This window comes from Malania oleifera, chromosome 4 (assembly GCF_029873635.1).
Source record: "Malania oleifera isolate guangnan ecotype guangnan chromosome 4, ASM2987363v1, whole genome shotgun sequence".
Lineage (NCBI taxonomy): Eukaryota > Viridiplantae > Streptophyta > Magnoliopsida > Santalales > Ximeniaceae > Malania > Malania oleifera.
The window spans coordinates 110,413,172-110,441,028 of record NC_080420.1 but is presented as its reverse complement, the minus strand read 5'-3'; the positions used below and the strand labels follow the sequence as shown (position 1 = coordinate 110,441,028).

Here is a 27,857-nt window from a genome sequence, read left to right as displayed (position 1 = left end):
AGACCTCTTGGGGAGTAAGAGTATGAATTTGTGGGATCGAGTATGCGTTCGACGCCACTGGTTCCATCAGCACTATAGGCAAGGAGGTTACTCTTGGACGGATGTCAGGGGTACCTAACTTGCGTGAGGGAACCGTCGCGGGATGAGTTGAGGCTCGAGGATATTCAGGTGGTCAACGAGTTCCTCCATGTGTTTCCAGAAGATTTACCCGGTTTAGCTCCGGATCGTGAGGTGGAGTTCGCAATAGAGTTGCTACCTGGTAAGGCACCGATCTCTAAAGCTCCGTACCGGATGGCTCCAGTAGAATTTCAGAAGTTAAAGGAGTAGTTGCAGGATTTACTAGACAGGGGCTTCATTCGACCTAGTGTTTCGCCCTAAGGAGCTCCAGTATTGTTTGTTAAGAAGAAAGACGGGCCGATGCGTATATGCATTGATTACCGTGAGATTAACAAGGTGACTGTAAAGAATCGTTACCCTTTGCCTCGTATCGATGATCTCTTTGACCAGTTACAGGGGACGCAGGTCTTTTCAAAAATCGACCTATGATCAAGGTATCATCAGGTGAGGGTTAGATTTGAGGATGTGGCGAAGACTACTTTTCGAACCAGATATGGTCACTACGAGTTTTTAGTCATGCCTTTTGGGTTGACAAATGCTCCGGCAGTGTTCATGGATCTTATGAATAAGGTTTCCATGAGTACTTAGACCAATTTGCAGTGGTGTTTATTGATGATATTTTAGTACACTCGAGGAGTTCGAAAGAGCATGAAAACCATCTGAGGTTGGTATTGTAGATTCTACGGGGGAAGAATTTGTACGCTAAACTGAAGAAGTGTGAATTATGGTTGAATCGGGTTGCATTCTTAGGCCATGTGGTGTCCAGTGGGGGTATCTTAGTTGATCCTAGTAAGATCGAAGTTGTGGTAGACTGGGTGAGGCCAAAGAGTGTGCAGAAGGTTCTGAGTTTTCTAGGACTGGAGGGTTATTATCGTCGGTTTGTAGAGGGGTTCTCTAAGTTGTCTGGACCTCTAACTCGACTGACCAGGAAGGGGGTGAAGTTTGAGTGGACTAGTGATTGCAAGTAGTGTTTTCAAAAGTTGAAGCACCGGCTGGTTGCTGCTCCGGTGTTGACCATTCCGTTTGGGGATGACAATTTTGTGATTTATAGCGACGAGTCTCTGAAAGGTTTGGGGTGTGTACTTATGCAGTAGGGTAAGGTAATAACGTATGCTTTTTGGTAATTAAAGGAAATACAAGAAGAATTACCCTACGTATGATCTAGAATTAGCTACTGTTATTCATGCACTAAAGATCTGGAGACACTACTTGTATGGTGTACAATGCAAGATTTTCACTGATCACAAAAGCTTCAGGTACTTTTTCACGCAGAAGGAGTTGAACATGAGGCAGAGACGGTGGCTTTAGTTTATTAAAGACTACGATTGCACCATCAATTATCACCCGAAAAAAGCTAATGTAGTAGCTGATGCGTTGAGTCGAAAGTCGGAACATGCTACAATATCTGCAGTTGTAGCTTAGCATCACATCAGGCGAGATATGGAAAGCTTGGGTATAGAGTTGGTGTTTGGTGATCATCAGGCTTTTATTGCTAACTTGGTGGTCCAACCGACTTTGTTTGAGCGTATTAAAGTCGCGCAGACTAGTGATGCAGAGTTAGCTGAGATTGTGGAGAAGGTGCAACAGGGGTTGACTGCGGAGTTTAACATCTCTAAGGGAGGTGTATTGAGGTTTAGGACCAAGTTATGTGTGTCGAACGATGACGAGATCAGAAGAACGATTCTAAAGGAAGCGCATTGTTCTTTGTATACGGTACATCCGGGTAGTACGAAGATGTATCGGGATTTCGCAAGACCTTCTAGTGGAGTGGTATGAAAAGGTAAATTGCTCAGTTCATGGAGCAGTGTCTGACGTGTCAACAGGTGAAAGCTAAACATCAAAGGTCGATAGGGTCATTACAGCCTTTAGCTATTCCAGAATGGAAATAGGAGCATATTTCCATGGATTTTGTGACCGAATTGCCTCCAGCACTTCACCGGCAGAATGCTATCTGGGTGATCATGGACAGGCTGACAAAATCTGCTCACTTTTTACCGATGAAGGTTAGCTACCCTTTGAGTAGGCTAGTAGACATGTACGTGCATGAGATAGTTAGGATGCACGAGGTACCGGTATCCATTGTGTCAGATTGAGACCTGAGGTTTACTTCTCGATTCTGGACGAGTTTACAGGAAGCACTGAGGACGAAGCTTACTTTCAGTACAACTTTCCACCCCCAGACTGATGGACAGTCGGAGAGGATAATACAGATCTTGGAGGATATGTTTTGGGCTTGTGTGTTATACTTCGGTGGTAGCTGAATACAGTTTATGTCACTGGTAGAGTTCGTTTATAACAGTACCTTCCATACGAGTATCGAGATGACACCATTCAAGGCTACGAGTATCGAGATGACACCATTCAAGGCTTTGTATGGTCGGAGGTGTCAATCTCCTCTATATTGGGACAAGGTTGGTGAACGTCAGGTGTTAGGACCTGAACTCACATAGCAAGCGTCTAAGAAGGTGGATTTGATCCAGGATAGGATTAAATCAGCTCAGAGTCGGCAAAAGAGTTATGCAGATGTTCGCCGCCGAGAGTTAGAGTTCGAGGTGGGGGATAAGGAATTTCTAAGGATTACTCTGATGAAATGGGTGATGAGATTCAGGAAGAAGGGCAAACTAAGCTTGAAGTATAAAGGACCATTTGAGGTTCTTGAGCGAGTGGGTCTGGTAGCATACAAGATTGCACTACCCCCCAACACTCTCGAGGATCCACGATATGTTTCACATGTCCATGTTGAGGAGGTACGTGTTGGATCCATCGCATGTTGTGAGTTATAAGGACTTAAAGATTTAGGATACTTTAGCGTATGAGGAGGTACCTATTAAGATTCTGGACCGTAAAGTTCAGAAGTTACATATCAAGGACATACCATTGGTGAAGGTATTGTGGCAGAATCACGAGGTTAAGGAAGCTTTTTGGGAACTGGAAGCAAAGATACGCTGGAAGTATCTACAGTTGTTCTGAATGTGTGTGCATTACCCTACTTTGTATTGGAATAGGTGGTTAGTCTTTGAGAGTGTGTATTTGTGAACTCCTAAGACGGTTTATGTATGTAACCACGGTATTCCTCCGCCATAAGTGAGGGTATGTATATGATGTGACGGGCTACATTATAGTGGTCGCCAGTTTTCTTTCTAGAGTTGAGTGTGTGTTTGATTGTACGAATGAGTTCGCTAATAAGAGATTGCTAATTTTGAATACGAAATTTTTGTAAGGAAATGAGGTTTAAGAACCCGAACCGTGATATATGAATTTAATTTATAAATGGGTAAAATGGTAATTGAGTAGGCTTCGTCGACGACGAAGCGAGGAGAAGCTAAGAGGTTTCGAGAATCCAGAAATCTCAGGCTCGTCGACGAGGTCATTGTCTCGTCGACAAACTATCTTCAGTGCCTCATCGATGAAGGTGCCATCTCGTCGACGAGGGGGGTCGAGTCAAAGGGCTATAAATATCAATTTTCATTACTTCTTAGTTAAGAAATCTTAAAATCTCTCTTTATCTCTTTAGGAACTCAACATATACTCTCTCTCTCTCTCTCTAAATTTCTTCGTCATACGTTGCAAGAATCGTTGATCCGACGTTACTACGAGGATCGGGGAAGAATTCTCTACAAGATCTACAGATCGAATCTTCGTTCCGGGTGTTTCGGGTTTTGGCTCAAAATCGAGGTAAGGCTCGATTTTCAATTTTGATCCGATAATTATGTAGGGAATAGGATTGTGAGTATCTTCTGTCCTATGCTTTATAGGTTTAGGGAACTCGGTTCGCTGTTTAGGAACCGTAGAGTTCGGGATTTGTCATTTGAAGAAAGGTAAGGAGATTCAGTTTATGCCAATTATTTTTTAAATCAGACTCCGTAGAACTGTGGTTCATGGTCTTGTGTGCGTTTTGATTACTCATTTGGGAGAATCTAATGGGTAAAATTATGGGTTTTTCATGTTACATTTTTGGGGAAAAGAAGGTATTGGGCTGCATCCCTGGTTTTGTTGGAAAACCGTAAATATATTGTGATATATATTGTTTTATAGGGACGGTCGTACCTTAACTTGTTTAAACTGTATGTATTTGAAAAATCATGACTTTAGATTACCAAATGGGTGTGGATTTATTTGGTTATATGAACATGCATGAGTTGTGTTTGGTGAATAGGAACAGGGTTCCGAATTGTTCCAAGTTTTGAAATCCGAATTTTGCCAAAGAGTGCGCAATACCACTAGATCGGCTGGCTTTTGCCGAAGAGTGTGCGAACACCATATTTGCACCAGTTCAACACTGTGGGCTGATGCTATGCTAGGTTACCGGGGGTACCGAATTTTGCCGAAGGGTGTGAAGATCACCAAATTGCCCGCGTTTGCCGAAGGGTGTGAGATATCACCAAATCGCCGATTTTTACCGAAGGGTGTGAAATACCACCAGACAGTCCAGCCGCGAGCCGAAGGATGTGACGACACCAGATTGTGTTGTTTGTTTTGTGAAAATATTGGAACTGGTTTAAATTGTTTTAACTGTTAAACTATGCATGTTAGTATGTCATGATAACACTCATATGTCACACACCAATATAACATGATTCTTCCTTACTGAGAGGTGTCTCACCCCTGCTGTACGTACATATTTTACAGGTCTTTCGAGTAATCGGAATTAGCGTCGTGATATTGGGAACGTAGTGGTCGGTATACTGCGAGTGGTACTTAGGTAAGTACTAGGATTGCTCTGGGTTGTCTTTTGTGGTTTTGGGCTAACACCTAAGTTGTATGTTGTTTCATGGATTCTAGTCCTCTTGTATAGGCTCTAGTATGGTACAGTATATATATAGAAAGACTATTTTTCACTGTGTATATTCTGGTTGTATTTAAATGTGTATAAGGTGCTTGGAAACCCCACGGAGTCGAACCCTCATTCATTGTGATGTATCGTTGATTTTGTATGATACAAGGACAGGTTAGGTTACTATTTCACCTCTGGGTCCCATTTCCGAGTTTGGGGTGTGACATGAAGAGTTTGTAACTTTATCACTAATAAGACTATTAATTCATACACTTATTAGATAAATAACCACCAAGTGCACTTAATGTGGAATATAAACGATCACAATTATCACTTAATGTGGTTCTTGGAACCATAAAATAAAGATAAAATGTGAATCACTTTAAGAGAATATTTATAAAATAATATATACTAATTTCTTACAGATCGGTTATGAGTTGGTTTAAGAGTTGGTTTAAGCAAGTTAGATTCGGTTCGGATTAATAAATTTTTATCCATTTTGTTAGGTCTTAAATAGAACTGTGTGATATAGTTAATATAACTATATCTAAAGCATATATTAAAATATAAGACAAAAAGCAATAACCTTTCTAGAGGTTTGGCACAAAGATAAAAACATTCCCATGAAGTTTCAAAAATCTCACATACCTTCATTGAAATTTGATTTTTAGGATACTTGCACCCCTTAAAAAGTATCTCTTTTTTACCAAATATAAAAGATCAACATTTTTGTCTTTTTCTTCACGAGTATTTATAAAAATTTTAAAACCTTATAAAAGGTCTTTAGAATTTTTAAAATCTCATGAAAGGTACCTACTTTTTTACCAAAACTCAAGGAAAATAAGTGTCTTCTACCCTAAATATATTTTTAAAAAGTAAGAATAGAAACATAGTATCGAGAACTTGGCTTAACAAGTTAATCGAACCAACAATTAATATTGTGCCAATGTTTATCCCTCCATAAATAAAACTACTATGGGCCTGCTAAATTTGGGTTAAGCTAAGCTACTTCAGGCAAGTCCACACAAACTTTAGGTTCGTACTCAAATTTTCATTCAACATTTTTTTTCAAGCTAGTTTTATAGGTTCTAAATTGAAAAATCTTTTGGTTTTAAGCTTAGAACCAAAAATAAACTCAATTAAGTTTGCAAGAGATCAATAATGTTAAAACCTTGAGTATTCATAGCCCCATTCTTACTTGAATGATGCAAAACTCTCACGCCAAGGAGTAATCAAGAATCCAAGAGATAAGGGAACCTTTGTAGTGCAATTATTGGGGAGGGATGATTGATTGTTGTTGGAGAAAGTCAGGAAGACAGCTTTCAAAGTTTAGAGAGTGGAGAATGGAGAGAGATGTTGATGCTAAGTGCTACAACTTTTTCATGTGTATTGGATGCAGATCTGTTTAAATATTAGAGATGTTTTTGAAAACCCTAGTTCTGAAAAGCACCCTCACATGTATATAATATTAATTAAGGGAATTAAAGAGACAGTGTTTAATCTATCTTTTTCCACTCATTGTTTCTAAAATATCCTCTTTCATAAACGTAAAACTCAAACAAAATTTCCAATTAAGCATATGTAATTGAAATTTTACACAAAACAAGCATTAACATTAGAAAAGTAACACAGAAAATCAAATATAAGCATATGTAATTGAAGAAGCCTTCAAGTAACCTGTTGGATCTATATTCAGAGACCCTGAGCAGCATATTTTGGAGACATTTTACAATGACAGTGATGGCGATGATGGTAGCATGATAATGCAAAGGCAACGTAATAAACAAAATAGGTATGAAGCGGGTGAAAGACCCATTTTTTTTACTATAGGAAACAAACAGCAAGTGCTATTTATGCACATTATTTCAAACTACTATTGTTACAATCATTATACATCATGCAAAACGCACAATAGATTTACATCAAGCAAGGGATATTCCCTTTTACTAAGTCACACACTGCTGAGCACCTACATGTGCTCACCAGCACGTCATGCACAGAGGCAAATTCATACAAGGTGAATGACATGATGATGATGGATCAGCTGATCATTGAAGCTAGGCTGATCATTATTCTTGCTATAACTGTATATATGACATGGAATGCCTGCAATCCATGTCCATGTCCATTTTAACTTAACTCTCAAATATAGGTTCTATTTTCTCTGTCTTTTTCTTTTTCAACCACTAATTATGCCAAACAGGGACAGTAATCACAATCACAAGCTATCAATAATACATAATGCAGCAATCAGGGGGCCTTCTAGCGGCGGAAGCTCCGAACCTGGTGTGGCGGCTCAGCCTCGTCGTCTCGAAGTTTTACTGCAGTGTAGATGCCTGCCCCAGCCAGAGCACCAAGTGTGGGTGCCAGCAAGTAAACCCAAAGGGCTCTATAGTTTCCAGCTGCAACAGCTGGGCCTAGGGTTCGCACTGGATTCATGGAAGCACCACTTGAATTCCTATATACCCATCACAAATTATAGTTTATCAATGACAATAACAGCTTGGATCTATTCAAATTAATGTTTACAAGCCATAAAATTACAGTGAATTTAAGGATTCGTGCTCATATTAGTAGTTCTTGTGCATTCAAATGAATCCCATTAAAACAAAATCAACAAAAAAAATTTTGACTTGCACAAGCAGTACAAATTGTAACAATGCCAAGTAGTACATGTATGTAAGTCATGCCCCCCTAAACTACACCTATCATTAGCAAACCCCTTTTCACCTTTTCACTTTCCAAAATAACTGAAGTAAAATATCCAAAAATGACATGATTTGATGACTATCAAGTACTCTCATTTTGTAAATTTTCCTCAAAATTTTATGGGCTAGCTAGAAAAAAGTTTTACAAGAGCGACCATGAATCAAGGCTTGGTTGCCAGATTTTGACCAGACAAGAGGGAGATCAAGGAGAGGGAAAAGTAGAAGAGTATGTCAAGGTCTAGATCAAAGGCAAAGAATGTTGAATGTTTCAAGTGCATGCAAACATAAGGACACAACAACCAAGATTGTGCTCTTTGGAAGAAAGAGCTAGGGAAGCTCAGCAAGTGTGGCAGTACACTTTCCATGATACATGCACTATTGACTTCAGACTCTTGTTTCATTACAAACCACGTAGGAAGTGAAACCCTCAGGGAGTGAGATGGTGAGGCAATGGCTCTTGGGGATGATCATTTTGTTAGAATTATTGGTATTGGCACAGTGAAAGTCAAAGAATTTGATAGTATTGTCAAAACATCATAAAATGTCATAAATGTTCCAAAGTTTAAAAAGAATCTCCTCTCTCAATACTTGGAGAAGACTCGACAATCTTTCAACAGTTCTAGTAGTCAAATTCTGAAGGCATCAAAGGATGCTGTGGTTGTCATTAAGGAAAAAAGGGTCACAAATGGCTTGCATAGGCTAATAAGCAATGCTGTTGTTGGTAGTGAAACAGCCACTTCATTTGATACAGACATAATTGACATTGCACCCTAGCACATGCATATGCATATACAAGTGAGCAATGAATGATAGAACTTTGCAGGAGAAAAGTGTTAAAAGGACTGAAGTAATGCAAAGTCGACTTTGGTAAGTATTGTACACATTGGGAAACAATCAAAGGTAAAATTCAAGTCATCCATCCAGCAAGTATAGGCATTAAAAATTATGCTCATACATATGTGCAGAAGCCTGGGAGGATAATATCTAGAAATGGATCTTCGCACTTTTTAGCTTCATTGCAATTACTTGTGAAATGTTTGGGCTCATTTCATTATGTAAAAGTCAAAAGTATTCTCCAAATTCAAGTAGTCAGAGGCAAAGGTTAAAAACTAGATTGTTAAATGTCTTAGTTCCAGTAATGAACTAAGTACAACTTAGCTGAGTTTCTAGGCTGCTGTTATGATGATTTAGAGCAAAACCGGGTGGACAAGATGATGTTGAGAAGACTAGAAGCATGAAGTACAAGTAAGATGGCAAAAGAATTTTTCAGCAGATGCAAACAGTACAATTGTTTAAATTATTATTAGATCATCTTCTATAAGCTAGATGGTAAGGTGATCAATGAGGTTTGGACAGATTAGGAAATTGACTTTTCTACATCAAGGATCTTTGATTGTCATGCTTGTTCAAATTTCTAGTGAGCTTTGATCCAACTCAGATGTTCACTTTCATCAGCTATGGAAGGGGTTAAAAGGTTCAAGCTATGCAATGCAAAGGACATTGATGCGGTGATGAATAGAGGCATTGACAAGGCATTCATGTTAAGGAACAAATATGATGAGCAAGTAGGAACTAGAATTCAAACTTCGGTGGTGAGTTTGTTACTCGACCAGGCTTAGATTCAATTGACAAGTACGTTGATGCAGACTACACACAAGAGTTGGATGACAAGAGCTTCGCTCAAAGCTATGTTTTTACTATGGCAAGCAAATTATTCATCCGAAATGCATGATATAGTCGGTTATTGCATTATCTATAACGAGGCAGAATAAATGGCATTGATACAGGTTGCAAAGAAAGCCATATGGTTGAAGAGATTCGTAACTAAACTCAGCATAAGGAAACAAACTATACATCTACATTGTGACAATCGAAGTGTCATCTACTTAGAAGTGAACCAAGATCAATACAAAGCACACTTTCCGTCATGATTGATGAGATTCTACTTCTTACGGTAGGTACCAAGTAGAATGGTACAAACATTTTGTAACAAAGGAGAAGTTCTTGCATAGCTTGAGCTTGCTCCATGTTACAAATTGTTGAATCAGCATCTATGATTTGAAGTAGCGGTACAGGTTTGCAAAGCTTCTAATGGGTGAATATTCTGGAGGTTATTGAGCTCTCAATAATGTTCAAAAAGTGTGGTTCACTTAGAGTCTGTAACACAGAGAGGCCTTGGAAACCTTGCATGTGATGAAAGGCCCATTTGAAAGTGGAGTCACAGTATACTATTCTGAGCCTAGGTATCCATATCGTTATATGATGTATTTTGAGGTTTTTACATGGTTTTTTTTTAAATATTTGTAGAGAGTTTAACCGCTAAGGCAATTTCTCATTGCTTCTGTGTAAAAAGCTTATCTATAGACTGATTTTGGCACTAATAAACAGGTGATAGACCTCTATAGATGGTCTTTAGTTGTACCAGCATTTTCCCAATCCTGGTTGTTGGAGCTGACCTTTCTATCATGATGTTTTTCTATACATGTATATTTTGTTTTTCTAGTTTGGGTTCCACAATATGTTTTGTTCCTATGGACCAGTAGTCTATTCTAGCGTTGCTTATGTTCCTAAGGCTTTTGTAAAAAACATTGCATATAAGCAATAGAAATCAAGCTAATTTTTACATAGAAAACGCGTCCATAAATTGAGGAGAGTTACATGAAACAGAAGGGCCAGACATAAATAAATAAAAAAATCATGCCATCAAAAATGCTATTATGTACATTGATATACAAAGGAATTAATGTTAAAATGTACATTGATCTGGCACCAAAAGAGTCAAACAACAAGAGACCAATTTTTTCTTCTAATTTTGTTTGTTTCATAAGACATTGATCATCTTGGGGTAATGTGGGAAGTTCATCTTATACATGTCAGAAACTAGTATCTTTGAGACTGCATCATGCCTATTTTAACATTGTGCTTGAGAATGCAGAATTTGATTATTGTATTTGAACTTGGGTGAAATTCAACAAGACTTAATCCAATTTTATATGGTGTTTCATCCAAATTCATAGAAATTGAGCACTGTATTTGGACTTGCGAGCAATTAAACAAAACTTGATATAATTTTGTATTGTGATATATGAAAAATCATAATTTCAAATACAAGCTCCCAAACACAAGATAAGTGCCCTTTTATATTTTGATCAAGTCCCGCTTACTAACCCCATCCAAATCCCTTATGTGCTTTGTGTGTGTGTGTGTATGTGTGTGTGTGTGCGCACGCGAGTGTAGAGAGAGAGAGAGATTAAACTAAAAAGTTGAGAAAAATACTAACCCAGCCACAAGAATATTCAGCATGACAGTAGCTCCAACCGCAATACCTGCCAGCTCTCCCACCTATCATAAAATCTTATTATTAGATGCAGCAAACATAAAAAAAATCGATACGCTAAATCTATCTCATTGGTTGTTTTCTAAATATCAATTATATAGTTAGTCTTTAAAATTTTGTTGATTACACTTGAATCCATGAAGTTTTAGTTTTGACACTTCACTCTTTACACTGGCTATCAAGCTGCAATGTCATCCTTGACTATCCAAACTAGATAAAAAAATGTAAAACTTGCTAAATAAACTTTTGGATGGTATCCTTTGAATCACTTTTTTTCCACTCTAACGTGCAAAATGGCCTTAGTTAGAACTCAGGCTAAAGTTGCGCTAAGGCTAGTCATGGATGTCTTGTGATTTCTTTGCTGCCCAAAGGAGCCAAAAAAGGTAATTGCATAGGGAGGGATATAGGCAAATTAACATGTAAAAGTTTGTGCTGTTTCAACAAATATGGAATGGACAAGAAATCACCATTACCATTTCCAAATTGTACTATCAGAATGTCTATTCATAGGTTATTCCATATTTGTTGGAATAATAATAATTTGTGCATGTCATTAGCCTTTATATAACGCCCTGTTATCTTCGTAAACTAGTACACTCCTCTACAAATAGTTACCCATTCTCATTTCACAAATCAAACCCAACCCAAGAGCTAATTCAGCTTCTTTACACAGTGTGACTCAGTTCATGTCAGTTGGCTTAAAAATGTTAAACCAGCAAAGAAAGGGATGAAGTATACGAATGTAAATAGATTTAGGTATTTAGAGTATTACCGCTCGGGTGTCGGTGGCAACAGCAGTGACAACAAACAAGAGATTGAAAGTGATGATGAACTCAAGAGCAAACGCTTGGCCATGGCTCACTGATGGAACCGTAACCCCACCGGACAGGAACGGGTGGAACACCGCCTTCAGAGCAAAGGATGCACAAATCGACCCAGAAACCTGCAATCAATCAAATTAATTTAACAATTTTCACAGAACAATTTTCAAATTAATTTAAAAATTACAAAGACTATTGCTGAATTTGAAAAGTTTACGAAGATATTGAAGAAAGAGAGAGGAGGGAACCTGAGCAGCGATGTAGGCGGGGACTTGGAGCCAGGGGAAGTGGCGGAGGGTGGCGAAGGCAATGGTGAGTGAGGGGTTCAAGTGGGCGCCGGAGATGTGGCCGGTGGAGAGGATGACGATCATGACGGCGAGGCCGGCGCAGGCGGCATTGCCGATGAGAGTCTCCGACCCATTGTACTTTTGGTTCACTATGGGCCCTGCCGTGGCCGCAAAGATCAGAATGAACGTTCCGACGAACTCAGCTCCCACCTATTTCGATCACCCCAAACTTTGCATCAAATTTGTTTTATTTGTTTTGAAGAAAAGAAAAAAAAAAATTTATTATATTTGCTCTATATATTATATATCAAATACAATTAAAAAAATTATTATAATATTATTAAAAATTATTTTTAAATAAATATTTTAAAAATTATTAATACCAAATGATTTTTAACTCGGTTCAATCAAACTTTCGTTTTTATACATTATGGTAATATTAAAAATTATTATATCATTTCTCACATTCTTATCGTCAAAATCTTAAGCAACTTTTTGATATGATGAGATGAGTTTTTTAACTATTTCTTATTTGACTCTCAAATAACTTAGATTCAACAAACTTCTTCATTGACCCGAAAAATGAGTATACTCATCCTCCGTGTGTGTAAAAATTTTCCTATTAAAAAAAATGATGACAATCATATTTAATATTTATTAATACGCCTGATACAAAAATTAATTATTTAATTATTCTCATTATAAATTATTAAGTAATATCATATGATTTCAATCCTTCTCCAAAGACATGTCACTTTTTTAGTGGTCACTAAATTATTTTCTAAAAAATGGAACCTAAATAATGTACAATAAAAATACGTTACACTCGGGCCAAGTTGACCCTAGCCTAAGCTAGGTTAGCTCCAACTTAACTTCAAACTTAAAATTACAAGTTCAGCATCAATAAGTAAATTATTACTAAAAGTTGGCAATAATTAACTCGTATGCCTAATGCATTTTATCGAAAGTAAGGCAATAGTTGACCCGCATGGTGAAAGTGTCGGGTATGTATAAAATTACCATCAAATCGTGACACTTGTATTACTATAGTATAAAAAAGTTGAATAATCGAATGATGATTATTATAACCTCTTAAAACTGTAAACACGAACAATTATTTCAATCGCAAACATTTACAAGATTGGATTAGACTAAATAATACACTGACTTAGATATGATAATATAATATGTTCGAATTGTCATGTACAAAGAACTAATAAGTCAAAAAATAAAAATATCTCTAATGAAAAGAATAATATATATGTATGTAATAATAAAAGAAGATATAATTCTTTATTATCAATTATTAATGGTTGTTGGCGTCTTGAAGTGCCGGTCAACCTTATATCATATAAATGAATTAAATGAGAGGGAGAGAGAGAGGATTGAGTTGATTTTTAGTTTTGTCAATAATATTGAAAAAAGAAGAACAATAATTCAACTGCCCTTGTCTATGTAGGAGGAGTGGTTGTCTTTCAAGAAGAAGCCAATATCTAAATTAATTTAATTTTTAATAATATTTTAATTGTATAATTGCAACAATAATACTCCTTGTATATATAATTATGTTATGAAACGTGTATATTATACATGTGGATGACTATTTTGAGAATAAATTATAATTTTTGGTATGCCTATATAATGGTTCGTTATGAAATTGACTTTTGAGATGACAATATAATTTTTACTTTTATAAGAACATGTTTTACAATCAAAATGAAGATAAAAAAAATGATTAGTAACATCCAGTCCCTAAAGAACTAAACTGCTAAATTTCTATAATTTTATTTTCTTTTTACTTTAATTTTTTTATAATTCTATTTTATTTTATTTACAACAAATTGTGTATATATATATATATATATATATATATGGATATATGGAAGACAAAAAATCAAAATTTTGGAATATTGGGATGGGAATTATTAATAAAATTATTAGACATTGACCCACCAAGTAAAGCAAAGAAAAGACCCCTAGAAAAGGACAAATTGCACCAACACTCCCTCTTCTCAAAAAATTAACACGCCTATCCCCCTCTACCCAATGCAAACCGCTGACCTTCTTTTCTTAGAAAGCAGCTTTTCCCCACACATGTGAAGACATGAATGTCCCATCACTCTAGCCCTTGCATGGGTTTGGGCAGGTGGGCATTTTTGTCTTTTGTCCATGTCATTTTTTTAGGGCTCTAACTTTTTTTTATTTTAGAAAATTTATTTTTATTATTTTTATTCATATATTTTTTAAATATAAAGAGTATTTATAGGAAGTTAATTAATTAATTTTTATTTTATCAGTTTGTTTTATTTCTTTATTCATTTTCATGATTTCCAATATCAACAAACACAACCTTGTCTTAGGGTGCTTAGCCCACATGCTTTAATACATAATGAATTAATAGGGATGCATCAATAGGCGGATGACTTTCACTCCGAATTTGGTATTATATAATACTCTCTAAAATGGTTCGATAGTAGTTAGAGTCGTAAAATTATCAAAATATACATATATATTACGAATTTGGTATTACATCGTACTGTCTAAAGTGGCTCAATAGTAGTTAAAAGTGATACAACAAAGAATGGAGAAATCACTTCACACCCTATTTGTCTTATGCACTTTTTTTGGGATTACGCACCGGGTATCTACGTGTCCGTTTTACGGTCCACGTGACTAATCCTGCGCCTCTTGAAGTTGACCCCACAACTTCAAAGGGAGGGTAAATTCAGGAGTTCAGGGGCAGAAATGAGTTCAGGAGGGTTTGAATACCTGACCTCATGAGAGGCACTCCCGCAGCCCACACTACCACCTGAACCACACCCTAAGGGTGTCTTATGCACTTTTGAACTCAAAAGAGAGAGAGAGAGAGAGAGAGAGAGAGAGAGAGAGAGAGAGAGAGAGAGAGAGAGAGAGAGAGACTCTGCTTCACACAATAATAAATAATATAAATAAATAGAAACGTGTTAAGCTGCATGGGTTGAAAACTAAAAAGGAATCAACAGGAATACCCACTTTCGTACTTGGCACCCAATAACTCAACATGGTCAAAACTGACTTCTCCACACTATATGTGCATGCATTTGCAAGTGGGTTTCCACCTATTTCCTAATTTTTTGAAGGCCCTTTCAACTCAAAAAATAATTAGAAAAAAAGATATATCAAGAAATACCTCTTTTGAGGTTTCAGAAATATCAAATCTCTCATAAAATTTTAAAAATATTACTGACATCTCTTAAAATTTGTCAAAAGACACAAGTCCCATAAAGAGGAATCAATATCTTTTTGACAAATTTAGAAAAAATTCTTGAGATTTTTAAAATTTTAGGAGATATCTCTAAAATTTTTTAAGTTTTAGAGAAAGTCATTATCTTTTTGTCAAATCTAAAAAAAAAATTAGTGTTATAATCTGTCTATAATATATATATATATATATATATATATATATATATGATAGAAATGATAAATTAAAAAATAAATTAATGAAGAATTAATAAATTAATAATGGGAAGGCCGCAGCAACGCATGCATGCATCATCATAATCATATTTGCTTCCAAGGGCAGAGTAGACAGGTGCGGTGGCCACTCCACTGGCCCCCTTCAATGCTCCTCACCCTTACCTTCCATTATTGAACTCTGTTCCTCTATTCACTACGCCTATTTTCTTCTTTCATTAAATAAATGTTTAGACGACGCTTACCAACACATGAAATAAGATTGTTCGTCTTTTCTCTCATATCTCTTTCCCTTTTCACCCTATCTTCAACTTTGAAACTTCAGATTTTAAAGATTTTTCCTAGTAGAAGTCATTAATCTTTTTTTTAATAAATCCTAATTTTTGACTGTCAATGCAATCCATCAGCTTATCAAACTGATTTGATTCTAGTTCAAATCGTAAGCAGTACAATTCGACTTGAGTTTGAATTCTTTTCTCAAATTGACCTAATTGGTTCGAATCAAAAATTTGAACTCAACTTAAGCCAACTCGACATAAGAATGACCCAAATCAAAATTCACATGTTTGAAGTCTCCAGTTTGAAATTTATAAGGGTATAAGTAGTCTTAGTAAACTCAATTTGAAATTCTAGTTCAAATCATAAGCAGTACAATTCGACTTAAATTTGAATTCTTTTATCGGATTAACCTAATTGGTTCGAGTCAAAAATTTGAACTCAACCTAAGCCAACTCGACATAGGAATGATCCAAATCAAAATTCACATGTTTGAAATCTTTAATTTGAAATTCATAAGGGTATAAGTAGTCTTAGTAAACCCAATTTGAAATTTTGGTTCAAATCGTAAGCAGTACAATTCGGCTTAAGTTTGAATTATTTTCTCAAATTAACCTAATTGGTTTGAACCAAAAATTTGAACTCAACCTAAGCCAACTCGACCTTGGAATAACCCAAATCAAAATTTACATGTTTGAAGTCTCCAATTTGAAATTCATAAGGTATAGGTAGTCTTAGTAAACTTGTGTGGACATTTTTTAAGTTTAAAATATCAAAATTTTCAAACTTGCATTAGTTATGGTCTCCAATTTGAAATTCATAAGCAGTCTTATTAAACTTGTGTGGACATTTTTTAAGTCTAAAAGATCTAAATTTTCAAACTTACATTAATTATTGGTCTTCACTTGTCCTTAATAAATTAGATAGTGTCAAACAAAAATTAAATAATTCTTATTTTTCATCCTAACTAATAAAAATTAGTCAAAACCTAGTTTCCCATACTATTGATGTCTAAAAATTTATGACTCGGTAATAATAAAATATTATATATTTGAAATAGAATAAAAGTTATGAGGACGAACAGTGTGAAGATTTTTAAAAATATAAAATAATTAAAAAAATACATAATTAATAAGACTTTTACACTATATTTGAAAGTACAAAATTTAGATTTGTATAAATTTGAACAAAATATAGTACAAAATTATATTAAATTTTACAAACTCAAATAAATGCAAAATGGAGTTTGATACTCGAAAAATATTATGACATGATACTAGATTGTTCGGTTTTCATATTATTATTTTTAAATATAAAATTAATAATAAATTGCATCATTTATTTTTTTATACTCAAAAACTTGTTTGGTTAGTTATTTTAAAAAATTATTTAAAAAATAATAATAAAAATGCATGCAATTAACACTTGATTTAGTCTTATAAAAACTGTATTTGAAAACTAAAACACACACACACACACACACACACACACACACACACCTTGTTAAAAAATTTATATATTTTAAATAAAATTTAATAAACATAAATTTCCTATTATGCTCCTTTTATAAATAATTGTGTGTGACCCAAGACAGTGGACTATTAAGCAAATTAATAAAAATAAAAATAATAATATGATTGGATAGAGGGGGCAAGGAATTTCCATAATTACATTTCATTAATTCCATTTCTTATTTAATAAATAATATTAATTATTATTATTATTGTAATTAATATTACAATATTAATACTAATATATATTTCAATCACCTACCATCACTTTATTTTAATAAGCAATATTAAAATTTATATTTCAATCACGCCCCTATCATTTATTATATTTCAAATTTTAACCCCCAAAAAACGGAGTTGATACGCAAGGCAGAAAACGCGAGAAAATGGATTAAATTTTCTCGAGAAAATAGGAGCAAGAAGTGCGAACCTTGCGAGTGAGGGAGATATCGGGTGCGGGAAAATCAGTGAAGCAGGTGTGGGAAGGGTGGCCCCAGGTTCCGTCCCCTCCGAGCGGCAAGCATTTGCACCGCGGCATTGATTTGCGATCGTACGATAGCGAGTCCACTCTCACCGACGAGAACAGCGGCCCCCCAGGAGTCCCTGGCGTCGCCGGTGCCGACGGCGGCGGAGTCCCATTTTCTGCTTCCGGCATTTTTTTTTTTTTTTCAAATTTTAATACTCGGTGATAAACTAGGAATGAACAGGAAAATTTATGATATCATGAACTGAGAAGAAGATAAGGACTATAATTTTTTTTTTTTTGGGTTTTTTTTGGGGGCTGGAAGGGGAGAAGTAGAAGAACAGAGTTACATGCTGTGCAGGTTTTTATAAATGTGATGCTAAGGAAGAGGAGAAATGGAGTGACCCAGCTTGAGAGCTACAATTATAGAAAACTATTTTAGATTCTTGACATACATGGATGATCAGAAGATGGGGGAAACACTCTCCCTTTTTCTGGGTGTTTGGGGAAAAGGAAACTTGATTTAGAGAGCAGAAATGATTTTCTCAGAGGGGTGATCAAGGAACAGGGGAAACAGAGGACCTCTGTTTCATAATCCGAACAGAGAGATCAAAAGAACTGAAATGAAATACTCTGTTTAGGGATTGAAGTTGCAGAACCTATTCCCATACATTGAACCAAGAAGAGCTATGGAGTTGTTAAAAAACTGGGAAATGAGAGAGGAACGACAGAATAAGAACAGAAAGAGAGGGGAAGAGTGAGTAGAGGAGAAGAGAGTTTTTAATTGGGGCAGTTGTGCTTGTATGTGTGCATCATGTATATTTTTATAGAAAGAGGATAGAGAAGTGTATTATTATTATTATTATTATTATTATTATTATTTGGAAGTCAATGCCAACCCCAATCCCTTCTCCATCCCAATACATTGAAGATACCATTATTTCACCAAGAGACAGAGGAGCAGGAGAAAGAAGAAAGAAAGAAGAAGACAGAGTGAATTTGAGCCAAACAAGTGAAGTTAAAATTGGAGTTCGTTCCTAATCATACCATAATTGTCTCATGTTCATATAAAGTATCTTTGGTTTTAACTTTTAACTAGTAAATTCTGTAATTTTGTCTCTATCCAAGTAAATTGATTTTTTCCGTCTCGATAATTTGTATGAGTTTAAGTGAAACTAATACAAGATTCGAACTCTAACCTTTGAAAGAACAGAGTAGAATAGTTATTCCTCCTAATAAGACAGAATATAGTTTAAATTTTGAAAATCAAAAGAGCAAGTATTCTTGTACATTCCTAATTACTTCATTGGACATGTAATAAAAAAAAAAAAAGAAATAGACAACCTTACAATGAAACTTAGAAATAATTATTTTTTTGTCTCACATTATCATTTATTTTATAGTAACAGTATAATTTCATATATAATTAATTGTAATTAACTATTAAAACTAAATTGTTCTTAAGAATAGTCATTTCATAAATGAAACGTAATCTAAGTTTTAAGTTTTTCTTTCTCATCGCTCGTGTAAGGTCTCTTTGGTTTCAAGTTATAAAACTTTACAATGTGACTTCTATTAGACAATAGCTCTTGAGATAAAAATCTTAAACTCTCTAAATTTATTTTCTTTGTGAATTCTTATAAAGTTAAATAAAATTAATATAAGATTCGAACTCTAAACTTTCGAACCTAAAAGTTGAATATTTTTCATTTTGCACAAGTAAAATTTTAAATCCTCCTTTCATATCTTTTAAAGTTGTGGTGTATTTTCTAAGTGAAGAAACAATTGATGGGCATGGAAGGGATTTAATTAAAGAAAAATAATAATAAAGTAGAAAGATGCCAAACGTGGGGTGCCACACTTGCCAATGGTAAATGCATCTGTCATGTCAATGACATTGTGGAATGAATGGCCCTAAGCCTGCGGTGACCTCGCCACCCCTACCCTTTCTCATTATGTAGTTTCTTTTTTTCTTTTTTCCTTTTGTTTCTCGGGAAAAAAAATGTCCAACTTTCCAACATTGTGGGCGAAATTCTAATAAAATATAAAGTAACAAAGGCACGTCCCTTGATTTTAAGATTTCCTGTCTAATCCAAATTGCATCATTGCTATTGGCATCATTTAAAATTTTTAAAAATAGGTCATTTAATCATTTTTTAAACAAAATAATTGGATTAGGATGTGCATATATTATCTACATATATTATATGGGTCGGTATTAATGTTAGAATGTTTCAAATTTAAAAATACCTATTTAATAAACATTATAGGACCGTCATCATCGATTTTATTTTTTATTAAGTATATGTTTTATTTAATATTTTAGTTTTAATCTTTTTAAAATATTAACTATTATGTTTACAATTTCATGTTACTTACGGTGGGAAGTTATTTTTTTTAATCTAATCTATGAAAAAAAACATGATCTAACTTCAAATCAAATTACATTTCTTCTCCCAACAGTGCTCGTTTACTCTTCCAATAATTCTAATGTTTGTGAGTGCATGCATACAAAATCGAACTTACTTTGTAATCTTAGAACCTTTCCTTTTTCTTTCTTTGATGGTTTGAAGTTTGAACGTGGTGATAGGAGACCCTCATCATGTTTGATAGTAACTTTTCATTCCATTCATATAAGAAATTATAGTACTCGCTATCACAATATACAATTGAAAGAGAAAGGTACATATGCAAGAACACATATATTAAACATACTATATATATAAAGTCTTAATCTCTTGCCAATATACTAATACGACACACAAAATAAAAGCAAAAGAAGAAGTCATGTACCCTAATTCTCATTATGAATGACTTTAAAGTTGTATTATTTATTATTAAAAGAACAAAGCTTCTCTTTTAGGGTTTCTTTGCATGTGACATTAGTAGAGTTGATGCAAGCCTACACGTCCTAGATTAAAATCATCATACAAAATCTCAATCTTCAAATTTTATATGGTGCAAAGATTCCTTGCTCTCCCAAAATGGTTTATTAAAAAAAATCCCCTATTCCTTTGCCCTAATTAGATAGCATGTGCGTATTTAAAATTCTCCACTCCTCCCATTAGCTAGCATGAAGGTAGAATACTTGCCCACCAAGTTCTCAAGCACTTCCTTGTTTGCATTAATTAGTATTAGTATGGTTTCTTTGTTAGCACCATCAAGGTCATAAAGAATACTTGATGACAAAGTCCACCACTATTCCTTTTAATTACTTTATTTGCTCGTTCTCTTTTTATCCCTAATGCAATGATTCAATAGGTCTTGAGAGGTATTCCAAAAATTAGGATTTGAAACTTTTAAAATTCTTACCTTTGAGCTTTACGAGAAACTAGAAAGAATGGTCAATTGAAGGTGTGATCGAGACAAATTAATCAGACGTAATGAAATACCATAACTCAACTCGGTCTTTAAAATCTCAATCTCCAAATGTTGAAGTTTGAAACAAGATTCAAGCTCTGTCAAGTTTATAATTATTATTCAAGTTTTTTTTTATATTAAAAGACGACGACACCTCTATTTATTTATTAATAAATCCTCACTTTTGACGGAGTAATATCGTGGTTATAAGATAAGCAAAAAAGAGATTACAGAAAAATAAAATAAAATCCTCCCAGAAACAACACCAACAACCAACCAAACTAGGACAACAAAACTAAATAAAGCTAATAAAGAAGATAGAGACACAAAAACAACCATAAACAAATCAAAATTCACCAAACAAAAACTCAAGGGTTGAACTAATGACGAACGGAAGTAAGATTCCACCTATCCATCCGAAGAATACCTTTTAGATAACGTGGTAGAAGGTGAGATTACAAAACTCGAACTCATCTTTACAGATCAGGCATGTTATATAAATTATAATTAAAATATATATATCAAATATATACTATATAACCTGTTACTATATTAACATAATTGATAAATAATATTTTCAATGAAAACAAGCTTGTACGCATATGTACACATGTTTACGCACATGTAATGCAGTATATACTTTATTTGCTAATTCTCTTCTTTTTCCCTAATGCAATGATTCAATAGGTCTTTGGGAGGTATCCCAAAAATTAGGATTTGAAACTTTTAAAATTCTTAATTTCGAACTTTAAGAAAAAGTGGAAAGAATAGTCACTTGAAGGTGTGATCGAGTTGAATTAATTTGACGCAGTGAAATACCATAACTCAACTCGATCTCCAAATTATCAATCTCCAAATGTTGAAGTTTGAAACATGATTCAAGCTCCGTCAAGTCTAATATTATTATTCAAATTAAAATCAATTCGAATGTGAGATTACAAAACTCGAACTCATCTATACAAATCAGACATGTTATATAGATTATAATTAAAATATATATCAAATATATACTATATATATAACTTATTACTATATTAACATAATTGATAAATAATATTTTCAATGAAAACAAGCTTGTACTCATATGTACACACATGTTTACGCACATGTAATGCAGTAATTACTTTATTTGCTCATTCTTTCTTTTTCCCTAATGCAATGATTCAATAGGTCTTTGGGAGGTATCCCAAAAATTAGGGTTTGAAACTTTTAAAATTCTTAGCTTTCAACTTTAAGAGAAACTGAAAAGAATAGTCAATTGAAGGTGTGATCGAGCCAAATTAATTTGACATAGTGAAATACCATAACTCAACTCAATCTCCAAATTCTCAAACTCCAAATGTTGAAGTTTGAAACAAAATTCAAGCTCCGTCCAGTCTATAATTATTATTCAAGTTAAAATCAATTCGAATGTGAGATTACAAAACTCGAACTCATATGTACATATTAGGCATGTTATATAGATTATAATTAAAATATATATCAAATATATACTATATAACCTGTCACTATATTAACATAATTGTTAAATAATATTTTTAATGAAAGCAAGCTTGTACGCATATGTACACAGATGTTTATGCATGTGTGTAAAGCAGTAATTAGAAATAAAAGGAAAAATGGGATCAGAATATAATATATTAACACAATCTAGCTAGCAGTTATATCTACCGATACAATTAATATATCCTATAAGATGATTTTGAGGGACAATGTGAAAATTTATCTACTGATACTTTGACAAAGAATGTTCATATATAAAGTCGTACAAAATAATTTTATAAGATAAAATTACTTAGGAGGAAGGAATTGATCAAATTGACAATTGGCATAAAAATGGGTCCAAATGGGTTTTGGCATACTCGTGCAATTAAGAGATATTAACTCTTATAATTATCTTTTTCAATTAGTAGAAGCTTGATATGTAACGCCCCTCTTAACTTATCACATAATAAACATAAATAATAATAATATCAACCCGAACCCATGGGTAGCGGGGATAGCCTAACATAAACAGCGGAAACCTAAGTAGCAGTAAAAATAAATTTCATCCATCAAACCATTAATTACATAATACCAAAGTTTATTACATCGCCAAAATACTGTATTTATATACGACTTCTAAAATATAAAAAATAACCTTAGGATCATACAACAAAAATCTACTGATCCTAGTACAAGACTTACCCTCCTAATGGGGTAACTTAACAAACTAAATGGTGGCCACGACCCGCCGGTATCTCAGGGGCTCCTGAAAAATATATTAAGTTCGGGAGGTGAGACACTTTTCAGTAAGGGAAAATAAATTAAATACATTTGTGTGGCAACATGAGTATATAATGCAGTTATACATATACAATACATTTCACATATTTGTAAACATTCGTTATAATATAATGAATCATCATATACTTTCATATTTTTCTAGTAACTCAGATTATTCATAAATTGTCTATTATATCTGATAATACTGAAAACATACCTAGGATGAATATTTAGTTGATGTCATGTATTACCCCCCATGACGAGTTGTGCAGCCCGAAGGCGGGACCCGACAATGGCTGGCCGACCACTGCCATATCAAAAATGTCTGTAAGTACGATAGGTTCACCACACCCTGGTCCGGACTGCCAGATGGACGTCTATAACTCTACACTAAAAGTCACATTGACTATCCATCTCCCACCCTCTCATGGGGTAGTTAGTACAAGTCTGAACATAGATATCTGATCTATATAGGTACGATACCGAGCTCCTGAAATTGAACTAAACTAACATCCGGATTATGATAACATATAATACATGATAATATAACATTTTTCATCATTTCATAAATACCGCCTCGGGCCGAAATCATTTCATAAATACGGCCTCGCGCCGAACATTTCATAAATACAGCCTCGTGCCGAACATTTCATAAATATGGCCTCATGTCGCACATTTCATAAATACGGTCTCGTGCCGTATATTTCATAAATATGGCCTCGCGCCGCACATTTCATACATATTATTCTGAAAATAAATCAATTATCATGTATTTCAAATCATCACATACTACATTATTATGTAATTCCTAAAAACATGCTTACTCGTAAAATTGTCGTAACATAATACATTTCATGAAAAAATAATACTCATGCCACACAATGCTGAATTAAATCATACGTTCCATTCTAAAATTGTAATTCCTGTATACAGCAGTATTTTCCCAAATGTGCATTTATTCCATAATATTCAAATATCGTACATATTTTTCAAAAAATCAATTTGCTCATAAATAATAGTAATTTGCGTAAAAAGTAACTGCTTTAATTTATTCCCCTACCTGACTATTGAGAAGGCCCCTAAAATATCCTAGTCTAACACCCGTAGGATTTCCTAATCAATACCCTGAAAATGAAAACTTCCAATATTAAATTTCAGTATTTTCATGTGTATATCATTTCCTATAACTACCGCAAGACCAAATTTGGCTGAAAAAACCTTACCTCATCTCAGGAATGATTTCTAACTTACTTTCACCAACGATCTACTCCGACAGATTTGGAGAGAACTTCTCCAGGAGCATCGTGGTGACTTCAGATTGTCGATCCAGTATAAATTTGGCCCGAAATCGAAGAAAGAAGGAGAGGGAGCCAAAGGGAGAGAGAGAGGGTGAGTGTTTGCTTAATTTTGAAGTAAAAATCTGGATTTTTAGTATTTATAGGACTGGGTTCATCGACGAGCCACGTCATCTCGTCGACAAGTCTTTCAATAATTTCGTCGACGAAACCCACTCCTCGTCGACGAAATTCAGTCAACTCAAAAACCTCTCTCGGTATTTCCTCATCGACAAAATTTGGCTTCGTCGACGAAGCCCTCTTATACCCTCATCGACGAATCCCATGTGTTCGTTGATGAGGCCTCTGATAATTACCCTTTCTTTTTGTTATTTTAAATATCAATTTTGTTCGGGTTGTCACATGATATACGGTTCTACTTGAAAGTCGATAAAGAACAACTCATAGGACACATAGCATGCATTAATGTATGAATTTCTAGGAGTGTAGTCATTTTTATAATATATCTAGAAAGAAGAAATGAAGATGGAGAACCAATCCAACAAGGGGATTTCTCTATAATCTAATAATAGAAGTAAAGTATAATATGATATTGTATAATAATATTTGAGTTCAAGTTTGCAAATTATGAAGGTTAAATTCAAGAAAGGAGTTTATTTTGTATGTAATTGTTTGAATTAAAGTTAGTGTTGTAACATCAAACAAGCTTCTTTTTGTTGATTTTAATTATTTTTTATTTCACTTAGCCCCATACCTTTTCTAGGATAGGTAGCTGAATGAGTGAAAATTAATTGATTTCTTTTTTTTTTTTTTTAAGCAAACAAGTGTTACATCTAATGTGTTCGAGTGTATGAAATCTTCACTATATAGTTGGAAGAATTTGAATCCTTGGTTATATATGTTAATACACATACACATATAAGTCCATGTAGAAAAAAAAAAAAAAAAGAGGGCCCGAATACCTCCACATAATAATACATGAAAATTGTGCCCTAACCCTAAATATAAGATGTGCTACAAGAGAACACTTTGAGCCTTTTCTATCCATGTGAAGCTTTTTATTTTCTTAAAAAAAAAACTTAGGAAAATACATTTTTGACTCACAACTCAGTAATATTGTGTATTTTAATCATAATATCTAAAATAAAAAATAAAATTGATGAAGTTCAATTTAGCTCTTGTGCCTATAATTTAAGTATTATGAGGCTCGAACTTGTCTTACAGATCTTCTTGAATAGCTTAAAACTCAACTCAAAACTTAAAACTCATCAAACTAGTAGAGATTAGAATTAATTAATCAAAATTTGAATAGCTTGTAAAGTAGCTCAACTTGGTTACACTCACAATTGATAATTATCAATGATCATTATTCATGTGACTTGTTTTGTACCAACAAAATACATTTGTATGCCATGAAGTGCAATGTATTTCCAAATGAAGGGTACTAATGGATCTATTCATTTTCAATAAAACATCTAAGTTAATAATGAGTCCTTTGCTTATGCAATATCACACTTTTGAAATGATGAGTAAATAAATTGTGTAGTCAAATCATTCAAAATATTGAGATGTGACTTAACATAGCCATTACTACAAAACTTGCCCATTCATTATAAATCCAATTTAGCAATATATCATTTTCTCTAGTTCCATGTAGCGGTGCAATTTCCATTTTTATTTAATCTTGTTTAGGTAAGTTCCTAAAGTAACGAAGTTCAAAATAAGTACCATATATATCTCATGAGAAGTTACCTTCTTTTTCTTAATTTTGCCCAAATCTATTCTCTTTTTTTTTTTCCCCTTTTTTTGGTTTTTATTTTATTTTACTTTTTGTTTTGTAGCCCCTCTGATATGCTAGAAATGGGGAAATTATACAAGATATTCTTCTCCACATGTCCATGTGTCTATTTTTTGAATTTTACACATATTGAAAATGAGACTTCCTCTTTATATGTCTGATATTAATGAATGCAAGATCAATTTGTCACATGTTTAATATCTAAAATACAGACATGTGGACACGTGGAGTGAGAGGTTTCCTATATAATTTTCTCGAGAAATGCTTGTATAAGTGTTCCAATAACGATAACCTATCTAACTACTCAATCCCCATAACCACATGCAACTAAATGAATTCGAACCCTTACCACTCATTTTAGAGTCGGCAAGAAGATGACCACTGAAACTACAAACCCGATTCGCTTTTCTAGCTAGAGCCCTTCTTTTGTTTTTGCATGAGTGATGTACATTATTTATATTTGCTCCAATTAAAGTCCAACAACAACAAACTCATTTTCAGTAAAAGAAAAAAAAAATAAAACTAAAATTAAAAGTTCCACTCAAGGATCACACATTTATATTGCTAGTGAGTGAGAAATTGATGTTGTGTCTGAAGCATTCAATGACACTATCTGGTGGAGGTCTTTTTCAGGAAGTTTCAATGATGAAAGCTCTCAACCTTTCACTCTTTCTTTTTATAATTTTTACCAAATTCTCTTCCTCTAAATTGTTGCTCTCAAAGTAGAGATGGCTTTTCAATGGTCGAGGTCTTGTACCAACATTCTTCATGTGAATTACTGTAAACCCAATAAAAACTCAAATCTGAGCTCTCCACTCCCCCACCAAGACTGACCCATAGGGCCATGATTAAGCAGAAGCACCGTAAGAAGTGAATATCCACATTCTCCCCACCAAATCATTACCTGGGGGGCCTTCAAAAGTAGAATTTGTCTGCATAATCAGTCCCCATGGATCACAAATTAGATCACCAGAAAGAAACCCTAGTTAGTGCAGCGTCCCTTTTAGAAGAAAAAAATAAGTGTATGATTTTGCTTTAGAAGTGGATTGAGGATGCCCAAAGTGGGTTTGACCATCCAATGTTTATTTGCCAAAACACAAAAAACAAAAGCAGAAACAGAAAACCTTTCACATTTATATTTTGTGTGGTTGAAACCCACTGATGGGTTTTGCATGTTGAGTAGAAATTACTCCTCATGATTCTCAAAACTCAAGAAACCCACTTTTTTTTTTTTTTGTGCCTTCTCTGCTCTCATTTTTTACTTTTTGAGGCAGTGGACATGGCCCTTTCTACTTTTGTATCCAGCCCATAGTCGTGAATTGAGCAACAACAAACAGTATAATAGGTCACTGGAAGCTTCTGCCTGACCTTCAAATGCAGATCACACATGAA

General features: G+C 34.3%; 1 protein-coding gene across 1 annotated transcript; it reads right to left on the bottom strand.

Moving 5' to 3' along the window:
• Nucleotides 1-6,682: 6,682 nt before the first annotated feature.
• LOC131152915 (probable aquaporin NIP5-1) lies at nt 6,683-18,552 on the bottom strand. Its single transcript, XM_058104868.1, has 5 exons — nt 17,715-18,552; nt 12,006-12,254; nt 11,709-11,879; nt 10,880-10,941; nt 6,683-7,349 (listed from the first exon to the last, which is right to left on the bottom strand). The coding sequence occupies exons 1-5, from the start codon at nt 17,937-17,939 to the stop codon at nt 7,154-7,156; spliced, it is 903 nt and encodes a 300-aa protein (XP_057960851.1). The 5' UTR covers nt 17,940-18,552; the 3' UTR covers nt 6,683-7,153.
• Nucleotides 18,553-27,857: the final 9,305 nt, after the last annotated feature.

Excerpts from the sequence above, each read along its gene's own strand:
- LOC131152915 (XM_058104868.1), bottom strand. The coding sequence starts at position 17,939 with ATGCCGGAAGCAGAAAATGGGACTCCGCCGCCGTCGGCACCGGCGACG. Across the intron at positions 12,255-17,714 it reads ATATCTCCCTCACTCGCAAG|GTGGGAGCTGAGTTCGTCGG; the intron begins GTTCGCACTTCT and ends TGATCGAAATAG. Across the intron at positions 10,942-11,708 it reads TTGCCACCGACACCCGAGCG|GTGGGAGAGCTGGCAGGTAT; the intron begins GTAATACTCTAA and ends ATTTTATGATAG.